General features: G+C 56.3%; 1 protein-coding gene across 4 annotated transcripts in view; it reads right to left on the bottom strand.

Moving 5' to 3' along the window:
- Positions 1-13,849, bottom strand: part of TNS3 (tensin 3) — a 200,427-nt gene extending 186,578 nt beyond the window's left edge. For 2 of the 4 annotated variants that reach the window (XM_046020350.1, XM_046020348.1), the window contains exon 1: positions 13,485-13,848. In XM_046020350.1, coding sequence (XP_045876306.1) covers positions 13,485-13,781 — 297 coding nt within the window. In that variant the 5' untranslated portion in view covers positions 13,782-13,848. Of the gene's footprint in view, positions 1-13,484 lie in introns of all 4 variants that reach the window. The other 2 variants (XM_046020349.1, XM_046020352.1) reach the window with 2 other exon arrangements.
- Between the last annotated feature and the right edge of the window lie 9,596 nt (positions 13,850-23,445).

The following is a 23,445-nucleotide window of genomic DNA, read 5'->3' on the forward strand; positions in this document are numbered from 1 at the left end:
ATCTCTGTCTGTCAAATAAATAAATAAAATCTTTTAAAAAAAGATGAGAGCAAATATAAATGAAACTAAGACTAAAAAAATTAGATCAATGAAACTAACAGCTGCTTCTCTGAAAGTATAAACGAAATCAATAAACCTCTAGCCAGACTCATCAAGATAAAAAGAGAGGGCCCAAATATATAAAAACAGAAATGAAAGAAGAGACACCCAAAAATACGAAGGATCAGAAAACACTACTACAAACAACTATACACCAACAAACTGGAAAACCCAGAAAAAATGGACAAACTCCTAGAGCACACAGTCTTCTAAGACTGAATCACGGAGAAAGAGAAAATCCGAACACACTGACTACAGGTGATGAGATTGAGTCAGCAATTGTAAAGCTTCCAAAGAACAAAAGTCCAGGATGAGACAGCTTCACAGGTGACGTCTACCTGGCATTTAAAGAGTTAGTACCCACCCTTCTCAAAGTATTCCAAAAAATAGAAGAGAAAGGAATGCTTCCAAATAGAGTCTATGAGGCCAGAATGACCCTGATATCAAAACCAGACAAAGACACAAAAAAGAAAAATGATGGATTCATCACCCTGAACAAAGACACAAAAATCCTCAAAAAAATACTAGCAAACCAAATTAAACAATACATTAAAAGGATCATTCACTGGGGCGCCTGGGTAGCTCAGTGGGTTAAAGCCTCTGCTTCAACTCAGCTCAGCGGGGAGCCTGCTTCCCTTCCTCTCTCTCTGCCAGCTTCTCTGCCTGCTTGTGATCTCTGTCTGTCAAATAAATAAATAAAATCTTTAAAAAAAAAAAAAAAGGATCATTCACCGTGATCGAGTGGGATTTATTCTGTGGATGGGAGGATGCTTTGCCTTCCTCAAATTGGCCCATGTGATAAGCCACATTAACATTACAAAGGATACAGGGCACCTGGGAGGCTCAGCTGGTTGAGTGTCTGACTCTTGATTTCAACTCAGATCATGATCTCAGGGTCCTGAGATCGAGCCCCGTGTTGCGCTTCACACTCAGCAGGGAGTCTGTTTCTCCCCCTCCCTCTGCCTCTCCCCAACCCCTCTCTCTGCCTGTGTCTCTGCCTACTTGTGATCTCTGTCTGTTGAATAAATAAATAAATAAAAATCTTTGAATGAAACAAAAAAAACAAGCAAACAAACAAAACACCCTGAAGACCCAACCAAAAAATTGTCAGATCTAATGAATGAATTCAGTAGGGTCACACGACACAAAATTAACATACGGATATCGGTTGCATTTCTATACACCAAGAAAAAGTTATCAAAAAGAGAAGTTAAGAAAATAATTCCACTTACAATACCTAGGAATTACTATGACCGGGGAAGTGAAAGTTCTGCACACTGACAACTGTAAGACATTGATGAAAGAAATTGAAGACGGCACACATAAATAGAAAGATATTTCATGCTGATGGATTGGAAAAATTAATATTGCTAAAATGTCCAAACTCCCCAAAGCAATCTACAAATTCAGTGCAATTCCTATCAAAATTCCAACATTTTTCCCAGATAGAAGAACAAAAAATCCTAAAATGTCTTACGAACCACGGAAGTCCCTTAACAGCCAAAGCAATCTTGTGAAAGAACAAAGCTGGGGGCATCAAGATCCTTGATTTCAAGGTGTACAGAGCTACAGGAATAGCTACAAATCTGTGATCCTCAGGACAGGAGGCGACTGGCACAAAAACAGACACATAGTTTGATGGGAGAGAAAAGAGACCCCAGAAATAAACCCACAACTATAGGGTCAAGGAATCTATGACAAAGCCAGGACAGAATATGCAAAGGGGACATGTCTCTTCAACAAATGATATTGGGAAATGGACAGCCACATGCGGAAGAATGAAACGGGACCGCTTTCTGACACCATCCGTACAAATACACGCAAAATGGATTAAAGACCTGAGAGTAAGACCTGAAACCATAAGGTGCCTAGAAGGGTAAGTTTTTTACACTGGTCTTAGCAGTATGGATCGGACCAGCCTCCTGAGGCAAGGACAACAAAGCCAAAATAAACAGACAGGATTGCATCAGACTAAAAATCTTCCCCACAGCGAAGGAAGCCATCACCAAAATGAAAGGCAGCGAGGGGAGGGGAGAAGTTATCTGCACGTGGCATGTCCGATAGAGTGTTAGTATCCGAACTATATAAAGAAATTACACAACTCAACACAAAAGAAACAAATAATCTAATTAAAAAGGGGCAGTGGAGCCCAATAGACATTTTTCCAAAGAAGACATCCAGATGGCCCGCAGACACATGAAACGACGCCCACGTCACTCATCACCAGGGAAATGCAAATCCAAACCACAATGAAATATCACCTCACGCCTGTCAGAATGGCTAAAATGGAAAGGACAAGAAACAACAGGTGTCAGAAGGATGTGGAGAAGGGGGAACCCTGTTACGCCATCGGTGGGAATGCAAACGGGGGCAGCCATGGTGGAAAACAGTGTGGAGTGTCCTCGAAAAATTAAAAATTGAAATACCATACAATCCAACAGTTCAGTTATTGGGTATTTCCCCCCAAAAAAACAAAAATATGAATTTGAAAAGATACATGCACCTCTATGTTGTTGCAATATTATTTACAATCACCAAGCTACAGAAGCAACCTAAAAGTCCACTGACAGGTGAACGCATAAAGAAGGTGTGGTGTGTGGTATAGATGTACAATGGAATATTACTCGGCCATCAAAAAAGAATGAGATCTTGCCATTTGTAATGATATAGAAGGACCTAGAATGTGTTATGGTAAGAGAAATAAGTCATTCAAAATAAACCAAATACTGTATGATTTCTCTTACATGTGGAATTTTTTTTTAAGATTTTATTTATGTATTTGAGAGAGAGAGAGAAAGCACAAGACGTGGAGGGTCAAGCGGAGAAGCAGACTCCCCGCTGAGCAGGGAACCTGTGCATGACTCTATCCCAGAACTTCAGGGTCATGACCTGAGCCAAAGGCAGTCACTTAACTGACTGAGCCACCCAGGGGCCCCCATTACATGTGAAATTAAAAAATAAAATGATAAGCAGACATACAGAGAACCATCTGGTGGTTGCCAGAAAGAAGAGGGGTTGGGGAGGGGATTAAAAGGTACAAATGTGTAGTTATTTAAGAAAAAAAAAGACACTGGGATACCATATACAGTCTAGGGTACAGTTAATAGCATGTGACCACTTTGTTTGGTGACACCGTATCTCGATTTGCAGCGCTGTTCTCTTTGTAACCTGTATACGGACACAATGTCGTATGCCAACTACACTCCCTAAGAAAAAGAACTAAGTAAACACGGAGAAAGAGGCCTCCAGTCCCTGGGACACAGAGGTCCCAGTGGAACGAGCAGGGTGCCCGTGACTGAGGGGAGCCACGCGAGTCTGCAGGGCCAGGGGCAGGGAGGACTCCCTCCCTGCGACCCCGCCGGCCAGCCGTGTGGGTGACTTCACTCCGTATCAACGCTGTGGGATGTCGAGAACGCCTCGGTCTGTCGCGGCCAGAAGAGCAGGAGACGCTGTGAGCTACCCCCACAGTCTGGCCCCACGCCGACCACATCGCGGATGCAAACACCTCTCCAGAATCTGGGCAGCTTGGGTTTCTGGTTTTTTTGTTTTTTTTAATTTATTTTTTTAATGGGCTCAGTCCCAAAGAAATACTTAGTGAACGTGACCTTGGATCGGCAGGACAGAAAGCCGGTAATCAGGGCGGGCGGCTCTCGTCCCCACGGGGGTTGCTGGATGCCCAGCACTTTCCCAAGAACAAAACCCTCGTTTAAATATTAGACGAGAGATTACACATGCTGATGACTCTGCATCAACAGTGGACACATTCTGAGGGGAAGACAAAGGAAATAATTCTTGCCCTCTCTACAGTGTGGGCTACAAGGAAACCCCACCACTCGCTCTGTCCAGAGAGAACGTTCTTTTGTGCTCCGAGCAGAGGACAGCGTTTGCCGCTCTCATCTGGGAGTCTGCGTGGGTTCCTAGCGGGGCCTGACTGGCAACTTCCAATAACAGGACAACTTGAAATGTGGCTCTTTTCCCAGAAATTAACAGTGGTCTAGATTCTCCAGTCCATTGGAGTAGCATCAACGGCCTCGCCTGAACGTTAGTGAAATGAACTGCAGAGAGAACCTTCCAGAAAAAAGGAAGTGCTGGGCCTGGAAAACTTTCTGAAACCCTGAGGAAGCGTGCGGGTACATCCCTCTCTCCCAGTGAGGAACCAGCTTCTAGAACGTTCCCGTGTGGGTGTGGAACTGTGCCCTCGGTTTCTGATGCGTGTGGGGTGGGCTGTGGATACGGGGACAGCCGGGGACAGCCGGGCTGCTCGGAGACCAAGGGACCGGCCCAAGGGCACCCAGCTACGCCTGAAAGCTCTTATCTTACAGAGATGAAAGCAGCAGCCTTGGTTCTTGTCCTTGGAAGAGCTCAGATTTGAGCTGAGAGAGACTGCTGACCCCGGAGGGCGCAGGAAGGGCACAGAGGCTGTGGCAGGAGGGTGGGGGTGGGTCCTCGGCCCAGCCCCTTCCCAGCTGTGCGCAGGTGGAGGCAGGGGCTGAGCTAGAGAGAAACAGTTGGGGAGGCTCCTCCCAAAGCTGAAGTAGCTGAAGAATAACAAAGAAGGAAATGACGGCTGGCAAGTCCCCAGGAGCCCCCCCCACCCACACGAGACCCCCTGCCCACACGGTCATCAGGGAGGTCCTCAGTGCCCCCAACCCCCGCTTGATCAGTGACCCCGCAGAGCAGCCCCAGGACGGTGGGCGATGGCAGGCCAGCTCCTGTTCTGCCGCAGAGTAAACAGCCAGCAGTGTCCAGCTGAGGGCCTCCTCTGTGCTCAGCACAGGACACGGACGTGCGGAAGTCCTCAAAGCCCATGGGCCAGACACCAGCCGAACACAGCAGAAACACCAGGCTCAGCAAACAGAAGGCAGGCAGTCAGCCCTGAAGCTGGTGCAGAGTAAACAAGAGAGCCCACCCTTGGCAAAAGTCTCTGACGTCCAACAGCCCGGTGACCCAACCTCTGCTTGGCACCTAACCCCGGAAGCTGGGCCCGTCTCTGAGCTACAGAGCTGAGCTCAGCCCCGCAGGTCCCAGCTAGACAATGACCAAGAACGCTGGCCCCAGAGCCTCAGGGGGCTGCAGCCGGCCAGAGCACAGCTCCGGCGCCCCCCAGCCCGCCGCTCCCAGATGTGCCCCACACATGTGCTGAGCGTGGACCAGTACAGACACGAGAGCCAAACCAGCGTGTGTGGAAGCAGCGGGCTCTGCCCCACGGACCCTGGGCCAGGAGGATGGCCCCGCCTGGGCACCGCAGGGCAGACACCGCACATACCTCCCGGTGGGCTGTATGCAGAATCAGAAAGGCCGGCAGCAGATCACCCCCCCCCGTCCCCCACCCCCTGTGCAGAGGAGGAGCTGCGGCTGCTGCCGACGTGCTCACTGTCCCCAGAGGAAGTTCTGACAAACTGGCCCCGGGGGGTGGCCAGGAGCCGGCTTGCACCTGCAGGCAGGGGAGGAGGAGGCAGGCCCATGGGCGGGGGTGCGAACAGCGGTCCTGGGACAGCATGGGGAGGTGTCAGCAACAGCTGACATGCTGAGAATGCGAACTCTGCCCATTCAGGTGACCTCTACCTTGGGCCTTCCTATGTACGTGGGGTGGGGAGGGGTGAGGACAAGGGAGAGGGACTCTGTCTCTGCCCCAATCTCATGCTAACGTCTCCTCTGGTTAAAATCTCAGCCTGGCGAGTAGGATACCAGGAGGGGCGCTGGGGGGCACACAGGGAGCCGCCAGGGCTGCTCAGAAAACAGGGCTTGGGTGCTACCAATGTCTGCCCACGCAGTCCCAAACATGCAGGGCGTCCAAAGGATGAGGCCATGCACCAGACCGTCCCTTAGGGCACTGGTCCCGGACATGCCCATCCAGTAGCGGGTCAGGATCCCGGTCCTGGGGCCCCCCTTCCCCACAGCTCCTCCCGGTCCCCCAACCCAGAGACTTTGCTGTGGGTTTTGCTGAGAAGTACCCTCTGTCAGGGGCCTGTGTGCCTCCAGCTGCCTCTCCACCTGCCAGCACGGCAGCCCAGGACCAGGCCCAGGTCCTATGCACAGCTGCTTGGCCTGTAGGCTCTCCTGCACGCTGAGGGTCCCCCCCACCATGCAGAAGGCCCGATCCCTGCCTGGTGCACGGTCCCCAGCCACCTCGCCCACCCTCCCTCCTGCGCGGCTGCACTCACTCGGGGACATTCTGGGGCAGCTCCCTGTCCACCCCAGAGCTCCCACAGGCCCCGGGAGGTCCCGGCACCAGCCGCAGACCTCCCCCGGACACTGGTTAAATAGCACAGAGAGTGAAGGCTTTGACACTTGTCCTAGTTTTTTTAACAAGTGGATGGGACATCCACTGTGCCTTCTTACCCCTCTGCCCTCCTCAACCCCTTCCCTGCCCCAGGGACACTCCAGGTGGTTCCTGCCCACAGTCCCTACCCCCAGGGCTCCTTCCCCAGAATGCCCAGGACTTCCTCCCTCCCCAGCTTGAATCCGACTCTGAGGTCCAACTTCAAGCCCCTCTGAAAGAAGGCACACGGACCCAGCCTTTAGAGGGCCCAGGCCAAGGTCGGAAGCCTGCGTGGCCTCAGAAGGTTCTACCATTGGAGTCACCTGCAGCCTTTAGGAGTATCTCCCCCTCCGCATCCTCCAAACCTGACCAATGCTGCAAAGGCCTGCGTTGGAAAAGATGCCAGTAAGTCTGGTCCAACTGCCCGGCGAGGAGGGGACAAGGGCCCGTTTGCTGGCCTTCTTGACGTGAGCCTCCGAACACATTCTTGGAGGAGAAAAATTAGCCAGGGACCACTGGGCTGGGGCCCCTCGCTCCCATCGGTCATGCGCCCAGGTCAGGAGGGCTGCCCCCCAACCCCTTCCCCAGTACTGGACGCTTATTGCCGCCACACGGAGGCCAGACCAGCGCAGGGCCCAGGTCCGTGTTCCCTCCAAAAAGCCACAGGGGGAGCACTGGGTAACGGCCCTCAGAGACCCTCGGCTGCGGCACGCAGTCCCCAGACTGAACTATTTATCCAAATTAAAACCATTCTCCAGAAACAAAATCAGATCCTTTTAATTGAAAATAAAACCAAGCAACCCTGAAGGCTCTATTTTTTTTTTTAAATGAAAGACATTCTTCCTGCTTTCTCATTCAATTAATCACAGAGTTTACACGATCTGTCAAAATAGCTCAGTAAGAAGCCTCCCTCTTCCTTTGCCTGCAGGCCTGGTTTTCAGCCTGTGCACGCCAGAGTTCCGAGACCCCAGGTGGACACGGGGGGACCCCAGTGAGCACACGGGTTTCGGCACTGTAGTATATGGGGGACTTCCAAAAGCCTTTGTCCCCTCCTGGTGTACACCCAAAAGGAGGGAAAGCAGGGGTCGAAACAGATCTCCATGCACCCTTGTTCCCAGCCAAACTGCAGGAGCGGCGTGCGTGTCCACCAGCGGACGCACAAATCACCGTCTGTCCATGCAGTGGAATGTTACGCAGCCTTCGAACGGGAGGGCCTTCTGACACCCGCACAGGATGGATGCGCCTGGAGGATGTGAGCGGAATAAGGCAGTCACAAAAAGGATGAAGACTGTGACCTGTCAGAGGGACCACACTCACAGGGCCAGAGAATTGGGGTGCTGGGGGCGGGGGAGGGGAGTGTTTCCTGGGGACAGACGTTTCCTTTCACGAGACGAAAAGGGATCCAGGGATGGACGGGGGCGTTGCCAGCACGACACGAATGTGCTCGGTACCACTGACCTGTCCACTTGGAAACGTTAAAATGGGAGCCGCTGTTCTATGCATTTTACCACCAAAAAAAAAAAAAGTTTTCTTTGACCTCTGCACCAGGCTTGGAAGTCCTTCCAGGCACAAGACCAGCCAGAGTCCTGCTCAAGAACATCTGCGCACGGGTACATGCGGGGGGCGTGCGACCGGAGCACAGACAGCTGTCCTGTCCGCTGCTCCGTCTTCACGTGCGGGGCGCCTGCTGCCGTCGACCCCCACCCCCGAGTGCGCACAGAGGCGGTTACAGGTGGGGACGTGCTGTCACCGCCGCGTTGGTGCTGAAATGCGGGGCCCAGGCGACACGCGGGATCGGGGTGCTGTCAACCCAAACAGCGCAGCCAGTACGTGGCGTCGAGCAAGCCCAGAAACGCTGCCTCCGGGGCGGTGCTGTCAGAAAGACGGTTCTCCATGTCCACAGCCAGGGGAGAGCCCGGGAAAATGGTTTTGTAGGAAAAGACTCAAAAATCAGCTTACACAGCTCAGACCTCCATTACTGGGGAAGCTTCTCCTACCCCCAAGCAGCATGGATGACAGGGTCCCCCTCCCCCGGCAGGCCCGGGGCCTCACTCAGCTCCCCCCAGTGGAGACAAGCACAGATCGCCCCCCCACCCCCGCTCACCACCCACCGCCCACCCGGCGCTTCTGATCTTCTAGCGGTGAACTGGAAACGCACCTGTCGGGATCACCAGGACGAAGGTGCCCCACCGCCTCCTCCAGTTATCACAGGACTCAGCCCCCACTGGGATCAGATAGCGCGTCCAGGAATGAGGAAGTGCCATTCCAGCAGAAGCTGCTGGGGCTAGGGACATTCAGTGGGACCAGAGTCAGCAGTGGCCAGCGAGGGACAGCCCGTGGGACCTGGCGGTGTGAGTCCCGCGAGGGGCATCGAGGCCCCAGGTTGCAGGTGGGGACACCCCAAGGACACTCATGGCGACAGAGGGCGTCTTTACTCCAAGCCTGTGGCCCGCAGAACCCACTCTTTCCCCCAGCGGGCTGCCTGAACCTCGCCTTTGATCTGCGTCCAAAATCACCAGTGGGAGGGAGGGAGCCTCAGGAAACCCCTGAGAGGTGATGAATTAGGAGGGAGGACGGCCAGGACCGAGTCAATGGAGCCCTTTTGTTCCCGGAGCCTGCACTGCGGCTCCAGCTCCGGCCCCAGCTCTGGGAGGAATGTGCACAGAACGCAGACGCCCAGCTAATGGCCCGGCTGGGCCCCAGCGCGCCTCAATCGATCACCAGATGTGGGCCTGCCCCACAACATCCCCCCCAGCTCCAGATGAGTGGCATGGCACTCTGCTGCTGTGGGCCACGGTGGGAGCGTGGTCCGGACTCCGGCCGGCCTCCCTGCAAAGAGCAAAGCAGTCACAGGCCCGCATAGGCACCGGGGCCGCACCCCTCGAGCACTTGCCTACTCCCCTGGCTCAAAGCTACTCCGCTCGGGTCTTCCAAACCTCAGGGAGTGGTTTCACCACTGGCGGCCAGCTTCAGAAAGTCTGCACTGAAATGCCACTGGGGCACACCCGCTGCTACCTCTGGGCACAGCGAGGGCCGCTGAGACCCTCAGCCGCCTGGACGGTGCCCTTGGGCGCAGCGTGGATGATGCCCGCAGGCACAGCCCGGTCCCGAGGGCACCAGCTGCTCCCTGCTTGGGAAGCTGGAACAGGGTCCCACAGACAGACGTCCCTTAAAGCTGAAGAACAAAGCCGGAGCTGCGACGGGTACGGGGAGTGTCATCATCTCTCCAGAGCAGAGGAAGAGGAAGGCGGGAGCCCCCACGTGCCACAATGAGAGCTCAGGGAGGAAGGAAGAGAGAAGCAGAGAGAGACACAGGCTCCCTGTCCGAGGAAGCAGCTGTGCAGGGAACCCTGCCAGCTGGGGACACCTCGCCGGCCCCTCACGGGGAGCCATGGGGACCCTGGTCTTGGGAAGAAGTCCCAGTTTTGCAGCCGGGCCTGGGTTCCAATCTGGGATGCCTCCCAGCGCCACGCCACGCCATCTGCTCACAGGCTCCGGTCCCGGTGGCCAACAGGAGGCTCACTCCGATCCCAGACCCACCAGCCCCACGACACCGGCGAGCTAGTCAAGGTCCCTGAGTCTCAGGGCCCAATTCTGGAAAATACGGACAAAACCCTAGCCTCACGAGGCTGGGCGAAGATCAGATCCTGCCCGGCAAACGCCCCCCATCGGCAAGCACAGCTGTGCCTTCCGAAGAAAGCCTTAGGCTCACAAGGTCACTAGCCTGGTGCAGGGGGATGCTCGCAGAGGGGGGGCGCCCAGGCTTCCTGCCCAGCCCAGGAATGCCTTGGAAAGGCTTCTTTCCTCCAGAGCTGATGGCCTCAAGGGGCTCCTCCCTTCCCTGATCAGAGAATGCTCCCCTGGAGGGAATTTTCCTGCTTACTGACTGAGACTTCTTGAACGTAAATTTGTCATTAACTTAGCCCGCCCGGGACAAAATATATGAATTCCAGATCGCCGCCTTCTTTTTTTTCTAAATTAACATAACTGTTTTAAAATGTGTAGGGGGTCATCGCTGATGACCCTCATTCCCTCCGTGACACAGGGAGGCACTGGGATGGCTTCTAAGGTTGGGCCCAGGTGGTGGTCATCCTGCCTTCCCTGGCCTGCTCCTTCCCATCCAGCAGCAGCGGCCCCACCCCCACGGGGGGGGCGCTGGTGGTGGGGATGTTCCGGAATACCCTGCAGGGCTGCACTAGCGCCAGACATACAGCTGAGACCCAGAGGTCCCCAAGTGCACAAGGAGAGGGACATGCCCGCAGGAGGCCCACCTCGTGGATGTGGCCAACCCCCAGGGGACCCATGCGGGGAGACGTGGGCATTCACCAAACATGGTCCAAACACAGGAAGTTCCAGAAACCCAGAGATTCATGTTTCCTGCATTTCTAGAAAAGGAACAGACATGGAGACATAACGGGTCCAACGGGTCCTAGCCTGAGCAGCTGTGGGGGGCAGTGACCCCGTGGCGGAATGACCCGGCCGTTAGTTCTAAGAACTCAATGCAGTAGAACAGATTCAAAACATTTCTGGAACCTAAGAGAAGCCAAGTCCTGTTCAGCAGCACTTTGATGGAAGTGACCTTGAATGCGTGGGTGTTTTCAAAGCGGGGGGGGGGGGGGGCACCGTGATAACAATGCCTTTGTGCAGTGGGTTGGCTTTCCATACCAGCTTCATGTGGGCACGCCTGCGAAGAGCACCCCGTGGCATGTACCCCCCCAGCCCCACCCCGCCGGGCCCGGAGGGTTTCAGAAAGACCTCTGCCAGAGCAGCCAAACAGTGCAGAGGTCAGAGGACTTTCCAGAGACAGTGATGGCCGCCCACGCTGTTGCTCCCTGCTGGGAACCAAGGGCAGCTCTGACCTCACCAGACACCCGCTGAACTAACCCACTAACAAGGACTGCTGTTCCCAGATCCACAGAGACAACCACAGCAGTCTCCAGGCGCACAGGCTGGCTCCTGGGCAGTCCAGGGTCCGTGCACATTGCGGGGGGGTGGGGTGGGGTGGCAGGCAGGCACCTCACCCCTGCTCCCACTGCCAGGAGCAGACCCTCAGGCCCAGCCATGAAACAGGGTCTCACCCGTGGCTGGGAGCCTCCTACCAAGAGAGCCACGGCCCCACTGGGTGGTGGGCACACGAGGGTAAACTGCTGGTGGAGGCTGGGGGATTCTCCAGCAGGAATGCCCTCCCCCATCAGGGTGGTTTATGCCAGACCGATCCTAGAGAAGGAGCAGGAGGGGCGGGCCACTAGCCAGAGGTTTGATCCAGATCCCTACCTGACAACGTACTCATCTGCAAAATGGGCCAGCCTGCGGGTCAGAAACTTTCCCTTCTGGGGCTCTCTCCCTTCACTTTTCCTGACTTTTCGCCTTCTTCTCAGGCTTTTTCATTTTTTTTTAATCCCCACCCCCATCAGCAGCAACATCCCGCTGCAGGAACGTATTTGACCCTGTGACCTTCAGCTCCCAGGGTCCCCTTTGCAAGGGGCTCTATTTGAAAGCATTAGGTACCAATGCTGCACTTTGTAAACACAGTCAGTTTGCATCCAGGAGCACCCAGTTCCTGGCACGCCTACTTCTCTTTCTGTCTCCCCAGAGCTTTGCGAAGCACCCATCTGCCGCCACTGCCAGCTTTGCTGCTGGGCTGAGGGATCCGCTGTGAGAATAGGCACCCACTCGTCCGGGGAGCAGGAAGCCCGGGGCTGCACCACCCTGTTTCACCAACTTGGACAAGACACCTAGCCTTTTCTTTGCCTCCATTTGCACACCCGTAAAATGGGGCCATAATCGCATCTCCCTCTGCGGGTTGCCACATGCATGAAAGGCGAAATGAACTCAGGCAAGGCGGTCAGCACACACACTGGACATGTCTCTGAGCTCACCCTTCCTCTGCAAGATTGCAAAGTAAATTACTATTACTTTGAGGTCAGGAGTCTGGCCTCCTGGCGGTTCCCAGACAGCTCCCCATGCACAAAGGTCCCCTCTTTCCCCCGCAGCCCTGCCCTGCTCCCTCCAGCTGCAGACTCCATGGGGGCCCCTCCTTGGCCCCTCTAGGCCTCTCCACAGAAAGGCCTTTCTTAATACTTGTTGATTGATTTGCAAATATAACCTCCCAGACCCTAAAGAGGGGAGAATCACAGGATGCAAATCTCTTTCAAAGAGCCAAGAAGTGGAGCACTTCAAAGACAGCAATGGGCACACAGCAAACCCACCAGAATGTCAAAACCGGGGTCCTGAAGGCCGGTGGTCAGGCAATGAGATAATTAATGCAATATTAACATTAATGCAACGAATGCAATGAAAACTCGCCCGGTACTTTTTCAGGATATGTTTCAAGTCTTGGAGGCCCACGCATTCATATCACAGAGTGAAAACCCCCAGAAAGTCCCAAGTGTGTGAAGGGCTGGGACCCCGTCGGGGTGGGCGCTTCTCCTTAAGTAGGCGGTGACCACGCTCAGCAGTGCTCTCTCCTGTCCCCACGTCCCGGGGCGCTGATATTAACCACGGTGGACAGTGGGGGTCATCCTCTGGCACTGTCTTAAGAATCTAGTCCCTTCCCGCCACACACTGATCTTCGTATCACTTCAGGCAAAGCCCCCAGCGCCCTTGTCAGCCCGCCGCGCCCACCCGCACGCAGACCCCCGCCTGCGCCCCGCGCGCCGGGACCCTCCCCCCTGCGGCTTGTCAGCGACCGCGCGGCGGGCCGGGGGACACGTGCCACAGGTGGCGCGGGGCCCCGGCGACCCCGCGCGGTTTCTGCTCCTTCGGAAGAAGCGAGCGCCCAGGGCTGCCCCCCTCCCCTCCGCCCCGAGCCTCCCGCCCAGCCCTGGGACGGGGACGGAGCCTGCTGGCCGAGAGCGGGAGAGGGCTCGGAGCTCGTCTCTCTGCCCTGCAAGTCTCGGGACGCGTCCCAGAGAGCGAAGTCCTCCGGGCGCCGCCGCGCAGTGCCGCTCCGGCCGCGCCCCCGGACCCGGACCCGGACCCGGACCCCGGATCCGAGCCGGCGGCCCCGTCCCCGGACCCCAGGCCGGCTCGCTCCCGCGCGCTCCCCGAGCCCCTCCCCGGGCCCAGCGCGCATTCGCCGGCGCCGGCCCGAAACAAAGCGGGCGGCGGCGCGGCCCGGTACCTGGGCGAGCGGCGAGTCCCGCGAGCGATGGCCGCAGCAGGCCGGGCGCCGAGCAGCGCAGCAGCGCGCGGGCGGGCCGTCCTCCTGGCTCGCCGCCGCGCCCGCCGCAGGGCCCCCTCGAGGCGGAGCGGGCAATCGCCGCCGCCGCGCCCGGTCACCTGGCCTCAGAGCCCAGCCCTGCGGGCGCAGGGCGGACCCGCCCCCGCGCACCCCCGTGCGCCCCTGCGTCCCCGGGACGCCGCCAGGCCCCGCGGGACCGCCAAATGGTGGGCCACCCGGGGTCCCTGCTCCGAGCATTCACGCGCCGCAGGTCGGGGGCGGGGGGAGGCTGGAGTCCTGACCCCTGCAAAACCGGTTGTTCATTCCTTCACGCATTCATTCCTTCCTTCCTTCCGCGCTGCAATTACAGCGCTCTCGGGAACCCAGGCCTCCCTGCCCGCGGGTAGCTCACACTCTAGCGGGGTTCTGCGGTCCTAAAGCAGCGCGGTCATGGGGGGCAAGATGCAAGATGCTTTGGAAGTCCTTGGAAGGGAGGGACTCGGGGAGGACTTCACAAGTCACATGACTTCTTAAAATGAGCCTCAAGAAACAAGCAGGACTGTCTGACCAGAAGCGTTCAGGAGAGCCCAGCCCAGGCCAGAGGGATACTCAGGGCAGGAGAGGCAGAGAAATTCCAGCATCCCCCGAGACTCAAACATCCCCTCAGTCAGTCTCTCAGCCTCTGTTTACCCATTAGTGAAATCCGGGAAACGGGCAGCACCCTCTGGAAAACACACAGCCCTCTGCAGATTTCAAGTGCTGTCCCTCACAAGCAAAAGAACGGTGTCAACAAGATCTTATCCTGAGGCCCATGAGTGTGTGGAAAGCCCCTGGCACAGGGAAAGCACATGTGAGAAGAAACCCACCATACAGCCTGCAGAAGAAGGGCAGGGGTTGTACCCACCATGGGGACCAAATTGTCTTAGAATCCCACCTGCAGAGGCCTGCACACATCTTAAGGTGCTGTTACCAGGAACGGCCCCTCATCAGGGCTGGACACCCAACGCTACCCTGGCCCTCGGGGTCCAGCCGTGCCTGTCCTTGCTTGAGGGGACCTTCTTCGGTTGATCACTGAGAACAGAGGCTGAACCTCACTCCCATTCCACTCCTACCCTGCAACGCCTCTTGGAAAGGCCAACAACCCCTGCCTTGCTGTAGAGCGTAGCATGATTTCTCAAGAGGTCAAAACTCATATCTCTCATCCTCAGACGGCAGAAGGTACCGCGAAAGGAGCCTCAGAAGAAGAGGGGAGGAGTGAGGAGGTCGCAGCCCGCTGACCCCTAAATGGGGTTGAGGCTGGTGTTATCACCCATAGGGAAAGAAGCTGAAATTACAGTTAACCCGACCAAGGTCACCCAGCTGTTCAGCAAGAGAACGTGATGAAGATCCAGAAGCATCAGGCCAGCAAGCTCCTCTCAGCTCTCTTCCACGCTGCCTTGATCTGCCCATCCAGCTGTCCCCACTGTGCCGACTCGTCTCTTTGCTGGAACATCCCAGAGCCTACCACCTCTGTCCGTCCTGTGTCTCAGGCTCTGTCACAGTGTCCAGGTCCCTGCTGGCTGAATGACTAAGTGAACTTGAACTTCTGAAGGTACCAGGACACCTACTTGCAGGGACAAGGCCAGTAAGCTTGCCCAAGATCACGTGGCTAGGAAGCAGGGGGTCCTCGCCCCTGCGGGGCAGCCTCTCATAAAATCTCCATCCTCAACTTTCTCTCCCTCAAAGCCGAACGGTCCCACCCATCCTGCTGTCCCTTGCCAGCTAGCCGTCCCTTGCCTCTGGGACTGTGGACACGTGGAGGCCTATTGAGACAGTGTCTGTCTTCATACATCCCCTCGCAGAGCCCCGAGAAGGCAGGAGGCACACTGGACCTGGTTTTCTCGTGCATTCTCCCTTAGCCCCAGCAGCTGGCTCCCAGATTCACCGAAGTGCAGATGCCCGCACCTGCCCGCACCTGCCCAAACCTGGCCAGAGACTGGCATGGGGTGGGGGGGCTTCCCAAATCCAGGAGCTCCCACTTCCCAGCCCACAACTTGGACTCTCCAAGAACCTGAACAACAACAGGGCATGCTGCAATTATCTGAAAAAGGGACACACATTTTTTCCATCCTTACCCATCCAAAAATATCTCAACTCTGAAAACAAAAGTCAGAGCAGTTTAGCTAAGGACAAGCAGGCTTACATCAAACCCGCCACTCCCTCCCCAGCACTGCAGATGGGGCAGGCGTGGGTCTGGGTGGGGCTCAGCCACGTTTCCACTGCCCAGAGCCCCTCTTGTTCCTTCCCACAGAACTTTCTGGAACTTTGTCATTGCCATGAAGATGGTCTTGGCCACGGCCGCAGTCTGACAGTTCAGTACGCCTGGGTCAAAGACAGCATGTGAGCAATGACATGGATAATTTTCTGATTTCCTTGCACTGAGAAGTAAAATTTTCCAGGGAGTCGCTGGAAGTGGCGGCAGGAAGCAGGACACGGGTTGCAGGTTCCCAGCTCATGGTGCTGGGAGTCTGCAGCGGGTCCACAAGCTGGTGCAGTGCATTTAGGTACAGTGCTCCTCCAGAGCTCACAGGGACATGGCCCCCTTCCCTCCCTATGCTTTTCTCCCCCAGCACACAAGTCCACAGGCACAACCCAGCACCTCGCCTTTTCCGTTCCCCAGAGGCTTCCCCTAAACCCGTGGAATCTTGGTACTCTCTCTGCTAAAATGCACGCACACCATCTTCTGCACCTATGGCCTGGGAGCCCCCATCTGTGCCCTGCTGGGGCCACGGACATGGGCTCTGAGACAGATCTGAGCACGTTCATATGCCAGGGGAGAGACGGAGTCAGGCAAAGAGGGTGCCGGTGCTGCGGGAGCTGTCCTGGAGCACATGGGTCCCTCTTGGGCGTTGGCCACTGCTGGAAGGCCACCCTTGGCCTCTGAGGTCGTCCCCAAAGGAGGTGGATGGCTCAGGGTCACCTCCCAGCAGCCTGGCCAGCAAGTGTTCATTGAAGAAATCTGGACCATTACAGGGACCTCGAGGTCCCCTGGGGCTGCTTTGTCCCAGGAGCAGCCTGCCCAGAGAACCCAGCTGGGCTCCATCCCACAGGCTGCTGGGGCTGCTCTCTCTTCCTGGTGGTCCCGCCCTCCACCCCCCACCCCCCCCCCCCCCAGCGACACTTGGAGCAGGAGCCCAGGAGACAGGAGGCAAAGAGCAGGAAAATGAGTGCCACAGCAGAGCGGGAAGAAAGTCACCACCGGGTGGACCAGCTCGGGACTTCTGGGGCCCATCCCTGAAGCCCTGACAGTCCGGCGTTCGGTTCCTGCAGCCAAGCCCATTCCTAAGGGAATCAGGGCCTTCCGGAGAGGTCTGAGCCCTAGGGTGATGACCCACGCCGCTTGAAGGGGCGGGGTCTGGAGCGTGTGGGCGTGGCCTCCCCCTCCTCCCCACCTCCGTTCCCCTGGAGTACTTGCACCTCTTCCTCCCGCCCAGCCCTTCCCAGCAGGTGCTCAGCCCCTTCCGGAGCCGCGGGTCCAGCGGTCGCACTGATGTAGACCCGCAGCAGCCCTCCCTGCTCCCGCCTGCCTTCCGCCCAGCTATGTGTTGGCCTCTCCAGTGCTGAGCTGGGCGCAGGGGCCTCCGCGAGCCTTTGGCGAGGGTGTGTGTGTTGAATAAGCAGGTGATCCTGGAAGAAGGAAGGAGAGTCTGAGGGGCCTGGGCTTCCAGGATCTCGGATCCTGCTGGGCGTGGAGCCTGTTTGAGATTCTCTCCCTCTTCCTCTGCCTCCCCACCCCTCCCAGCCTCTCACTCTCCCTCTCTCTCTCTCTTTTTCTCTTTAAAATAAATAAATAAATAAATAAAAACGGCCCTGAAGAAGACCTGGGAGGAGTAACCTGGGGACAATGAGCAGCCCCAGCCCAGCGCGCAGCCGCAAGCTAAGGGCTAATCCCACTCCCCACTGGGAGGAGCCGGGCTCTGGGAGAGACGGCAGGTTCTGGGTTCTGGGTCCGGGCAGGAGACCCATGAGCGGAGCCCAGAGCCCCAGTAGTGCCAGGGAATGAAAGGCTTGAGGCAGTGGGAGGGACAGGGCCCCCAACTCCCCAACCCCAGAGAGCTCTTGGTGGCTAAACTTGGAGCCATCTAAGCAACAAAACAAACACAGTTTTGGGTTATAATTCAAACGCGTGTGAGTCCATACTGATGGACTGACTCGCTGAATGAGTGTGTCAGAATAGGACCGATCCCCCTCAGAGAAGATTTCCAAACAGCCTATGTGGCTAGCTCCCCACCAAGGAGACAGGGAGAGGGGGCTCCCTCCCCACCCCTGAGCTGGGGGTCAGGGTCCACAGTGACCCATGAGCGGTGCTGAGAGTAGGTACCCTCCACCTGAGGTGGTGGGGACGACGCTTGGCCTCTGTGTCTCCCTCCCAGCTCACCCTGAGCCCAAGCCTACGCGGGAGGAAACGCCAGACAATCCCAGCCGAGGGGCCGGCAGACTACAAAACACTGACCAGCGCTTGTCCACACTGTCAAAGTCATCAAAAGCCAAGTGTGAGATCCTCTCAGGAGGATCCCAAGGAGACACAAGAACTAAACGTCTCCTGGTGTCCTGGGCGGGGTGCTGGGACAGAGAAAGGACTGTGGGCTCCCATGAGCGAACCCTGAACACGCTGCGGGCTTTAGTGGAGTGTGAGGTCCCAGCCCTGGTACCTGAGCCATGACAATGTGACTGTGTAAGGCAGGGTCACCATCGGAGAATGATGGGGGGAGCGGGTGTCTTTCCTGGGGCCCTGCACGGTCCTTGTCACGTTTCTATACCTCTAAAGCGATTCTCTAATGAAAAGTTTATTTTTAAAAATGCCATCGGAGCTAGAAAGAGAAAACGTTTCCCTTACAGAAGTGAGCACCACCGTGTGTCGCCGGCCGCAGATGACCAAGAACGAGATGTCACCTTGGACTGTCCCTCCGTGTCCTGAAGAGAGCCAAGCACCCCCAAACTTCCGTGAACCTTCAGCTGCAAAACACGTGGCTCCCTTGCTCAGGAGCTTGTGTAGACCTGAACTTGTGGACGTGTGGAGTTCCTTCCCTTCGTCTCCCCTTCACATCTGCGTCCTTCTTAAACATCATCTTTTTTTAGTGAAACATGGATTTATTTCCAGAGAGATGAAATTTCCGGGATAAAGTTTGCGTCTGATTCCACATCTCTGCCCCATGGGTCATGGTGTCTCTCCAACTAAGCAGGAACAGTGGGCACTGCGCGGGGCATAGGGTGCCAAGAAGGACACGACTGTTCCTAAAACATACATGTCTCTACTGAAGATAAGGTGAATATTTAAAGAAAATTTTAAGCATCGATAACACCTGACCTTCATCCTAAGGACATCAGACATAGTAAACCATTTACATGGTACATTATATGTTCCAAAACCAGACCAATGGACTTCATGAATAGTGCTTTACAATAAAAACTGTGACTTAATTTCAAACAAAGGTATTATCATCCTCTTCCTCTATTCTGTGTGTGATCTACTCGGCAAACCCACCAGGTTACTGACATGAGTACCAGTCCCTGATGCTCTGACTGCTTTTTCCACATTCTGCACCGATTTCAACAGCCCCATGGGGGGAGCAGGACACGGATTATGATGCAGATCTCAAGATAAGCAGTGATTTCTGGGGTGCCTGGGAGTCTCATTCTGTTAAGAGTCTGCCTTTGGCTCAGGTCATGATGTCAGGGTCCCGGGGTCCAGTCTCTTCTCCCTCTGCCCCTCCCCCCTCTCATGCACGGGCACTCTGTATCTCTCAAATAAATAAATAAAATCTTAAAAGAAAAAAGGGGGGTACCTGGGTGGCTCAGTCTTTAAGCGTCTGCCTTCGGCTCAGGTCATGATCTCAGGGTTCTGGGATCGAGCTGTGCACTGGGCTCCCTGCTCAGTGGGAAGCCTGCTTCTCCCTCTCCCATTCCCCCTGCTTGTGTTCCCTCTCTCTCTCTGTCAAATAAATAAATAAATCTTAAAAAAATAAAGATAAGCAGTGATTCCAGCACAGAGCTGTGGTCAGGGGCCCCCAGAAGACCCAGGAGTCTCCCCTGAAGATCCTGGGCAGGGAGTGCTGGCCGTGGGCAGCCTTGGGACTGTAAAGTCTCTGGCGACTGTCCCAACCAAGCCTGGGACAGCAGAGAATGGAACTTTGCTGAGGTCAGCTCCCAGCCGTGGCTGACAAACCAAGGGCCAGCCAAGCATGCATCTCTTGACCACAGTCCCGATGGACCACCCAGACAGCAGAATGTCCCCATCAAATCCTGCAAGAATGAAGCTGTTGGGGGCAGAGGCCCAGGGAGGTGGACAGGGAGAGCCCCTCCTTGGAGACCCATGGACAGGTCCCCATGCACACAGCACCCCCTGCGGGGCCTGAGATAGAATCCCAGTTGGAGAGGGGAACTTCAGTGGGGAAAGTGGGTTCCTGATCACCCCTTGGTGCTGTAGAATTCGGTGCTTGAAGGGCAGCTCCCCGCATTGTGGGGCTTTCCCCGCACCTTCAGTCACACGCTCCTTCAGCTGTGCTGAACTGTGACCCCCCAGATTCACATGTTGGAGCCCTAACTCTCAGGCTGGGACTCAGAACGGGACTCAGAATGGACTCAGTCCCAGAGCGGGACTGTACTTGGAGAGGGGTCTTGAAGAGGTGATGGAAGTAACACAAGGTCACTAGGGCGGGTTCTACTCCGGGGCACTGGGGTCCTCATCAGAGGAGGACGTCAGGATGCATACACACACGGAGAGATGACCCTGTGAGGACACGGTGTCTGCGTGGCCAGGAGAAGTCTCGGGGAGTGGGGGACTGGCCCTGCCACGCCTGGATCCAGGGCGTCCAGCCTTCAGCCCCAGAGGAGAACAGATGTTGTTTAAGGCGCCCGGTCTATGGTCTTCTCCATGGGAGCCCACACGGAATAGGACAGAAGCCCCTGCTGCTGGCTTAGAGCGCAACCTGGAGATCACGGGCACATGCGTTCCCTCCCTCCCTCCCTCATTCATTCATTCATTCATTCATCCATGCATTCAGCAAAGGTTCACCAAACACCTGTTCGGTAAGATGTTGTTAGATGCTTTGCTTAACATGGTTCCCGCAGACCTTCTGGAATGCAGGTCTGTCCTCGTCAGGTCCCGTGCTGTGCAAACCTTTCCTGAGCCCTCTGCCAGCGTGAGCCCTCCCCTCTAGGATTGCCGCGGTGAGACACCAGGGTCCATGCCGTGCCAGGCAGATCTCAGGATTCCAGAATGTTCCAGAGGCAAAGTCCCCGACCTCCACCTTCCATGCCAGGACGTCCCCTTCATCGTCCCTGACGCTTGCCAGGCTCAGCTCAAAGGCTTCCAACGCAGGGGAACTCCCAGGCTTGGAAGCATCAGCCCCCTCTCCCAAGGAGCAAGGAGCGGCTCCTTCTCAGGAAACCCTGACAGTGTGAAGACCTGCCCCAGCCCAGGAGTGGGCAGGGCGAGTACCCCTGGGGGAGGAAGAAGGAACAGAGGCGTGCAGTGAGGCCCAGGAACAGCCCAGGGTGGGGGCATCCGAGGAGATGGCCCCGAGGGGAGGGGACAGCTGGAGGGTCCCTGCCAGGGGCAGGAGAGAAGGCCGAGATGCAGTGCTAAGCCTGGGCCCTTCCAGTTGTGGGAGAGAACCCAGTGAGAATCTCCACCAGCCTGGGGTCCTGTCTGTGACACAGGGCCCTGTCAACGGCAGCCCCGGGTCTCACTGGCCCGCTGGTGGCCTCCCTGTGGCCCTCTGCTCTGAGCCTGACAGGTAAGGTTTGGGGAACCCAGACCTGACAACCATTCCAGGGGAGCCCCCCCTGCCACAGGCTCCGGCCGCCAGGGGAGAGGACTGGGGAGGGCCAGTCCATTCTCGTCTTCCTGTTTCTACCCTGGGCAACACTGGGCTTCATGGTTTTGCTTGGAAACAATTATGAATTACAGAAGGAATCTTTCAGCGGCGCTCCATGGAGAGGGAACCCCGCCCAGGAGAAGAAGGCGCTGTGACAATGTTCCCAGATCAGCATCCGGCGGGCTCCCAAATTTAGCCTGGGACCCTTCTGGCACAGCCAGGGTTGGGAGCAATTAGCAGTTGGAATCTGAGAGCGGAAAGGGGGCACCAGGGAGAAGGCGGCCAGGCCAGGCATAGGGGGTGGGGGAGGGGGCGTCTGTGAGCTCCCCCTTACCCTTCCTCCTCCTCCCTTCCCCCAGGCAACAGGGGCCAGGAATTATTTATCAAATGGTACTAGTTTACAAAGGGTTAGTCAATGGAGGATTCTCTTTAAACAGACTCCTTTGAAAACGTAACATATAATTTATTTATAAAAACCACACACACCCCGGGTTTCAGGCATTCATCTGTTGCTTGCAGCAAGGGCTGGGTGCACCCTTGGCTGAATGCAGGGCACCCCGCGGGAGTGAGCACGGGCACAGCTGCCCCTCACACTTGCCCGACCTCAGACAAGTGCCCCAGTGTTCTTTCTCGTTCTGAAAAACTTCAGAACGAGCGTCCCTGTGCGTCCCTGTGCTGCACCAGTGAGCACAACCATGAGACGGACAGAGGACAACTGATCTGGGTCTTCGTGAAGGCCGGGGGGGGGGCCTGCACCCCCCCCAAGTGGCATGAGTTCACACTTAGGGGTCGCTCGGTCTTCTCCACCTGGGAGCTCCCGGGGCCAAGCAGTAATCTGGAATCCTGGCGTGGCCCAGGATTTGCTGTGTGACTTCAGTGAGTTAATGAACCTCTCTGTGCCCTGGTGTTTTCTTTTGTAGAAGTGGGGAGGACATTAGAACCAACCCATCTGGCTGTTGGCGGGTTCCCAGCTCTGTTCAGAGCCGTGTCCGGTGCTCGCAGCAGACGTTTAAGAAGGGTGGCCAGGACCCGTGCTCAACGAACCCCCCTTCACCTTCGCTCCTCCAGCCCCAGCCAGAAAACAATCTGCTGCCTGAGGTGTGGCTTTTCCCAACCTGTGGATCATCAAAATCACATCAGGGGCGGGGCAGATGCGGGCAGATTCCTGAGCCTGGGCTCCGAATTCCAGGGCTGGGTAGAGGAATGCGCTTAAAAAAACCCCAAAAAACAACAAAAAACCCCCCTTGTTTTTGTAACTACTGCCTAAGAAAGAGATGTGTGTATATTTAGGAGGAGAGCTTTGTTACCCTGAAGCATGAGTTACCAACACCTCCTTTCTATTAAAAATGGTCTTTTGCGGGGGTAAAAAAAAAAAAAAAGAGCCTGTAGCTTTTAAACTAGTCCAGGAATGTAGGTGGGTGTATTCCCAGCAGATCTAAGGGAGGAATTCCGACCTGCAGGATTCCTTAGCCTGGCCTGTGCCCCGGGGGCTCTCGCTGCCTGGTGCCCATCCCATCTGGGGCTCCCCATGGTGTCCTCTGATATGGCTGGAGGCTGGGGGAGCGGAAGATCCTGCCGGTCCAAGAGGCACCCAGGACACTTAAGGTTTTCAGCCCAGAAGCCTGCAGGAGCTCCCCTGAACACACCCACTTTCCCCCAAGGGTAAAGAATGTCTGCAGTGAGTTCCCCTCCCCCAAGGCCCCAGGAAGTCCCTGCTGCAACCACCACCCCCTATGGTTCTCAGTCCCCAGTCACTCCTGTCATCCCATGGGGTACCTGCAGCAGGGGCCCCCAGCCTACAGTGGGGACACATGAGGCTGGCTCGCACGGAGGCTGCCGAGAGCCCCCTGAGGAACCCCAGTGCCCCAACAGTTGCGCAAGAAACCCTGTGGCCCCCCCAGATTGTACCTCAAGACACTAAGATCCTCCAGAATTGTACCCTGAGACCCAGCGGCCTCTTAGGCTGGTTCCCAAGAAACCCCAAGCCCTGTCAGTTTATACCCTGAAAAACCCTGGGCCCCCATATGTTGCACTCCATGAAAACCCAGGACCCCCCAATCCCC

The sequence above is a fragment of the Meles meles genome, chromosome 10 (genome assembly GCF_922984935.1).
Source record: "Meles meles chromosome 10, mMelMel3.1 paternal haplotype, whole genome shotgun sequence".
Classification (NCBI taxonomy): Eukaryota; Metazoa; Chordata; class Mammalia; order Carnivora; family Mustelidae; genus Meles; species Meles meles.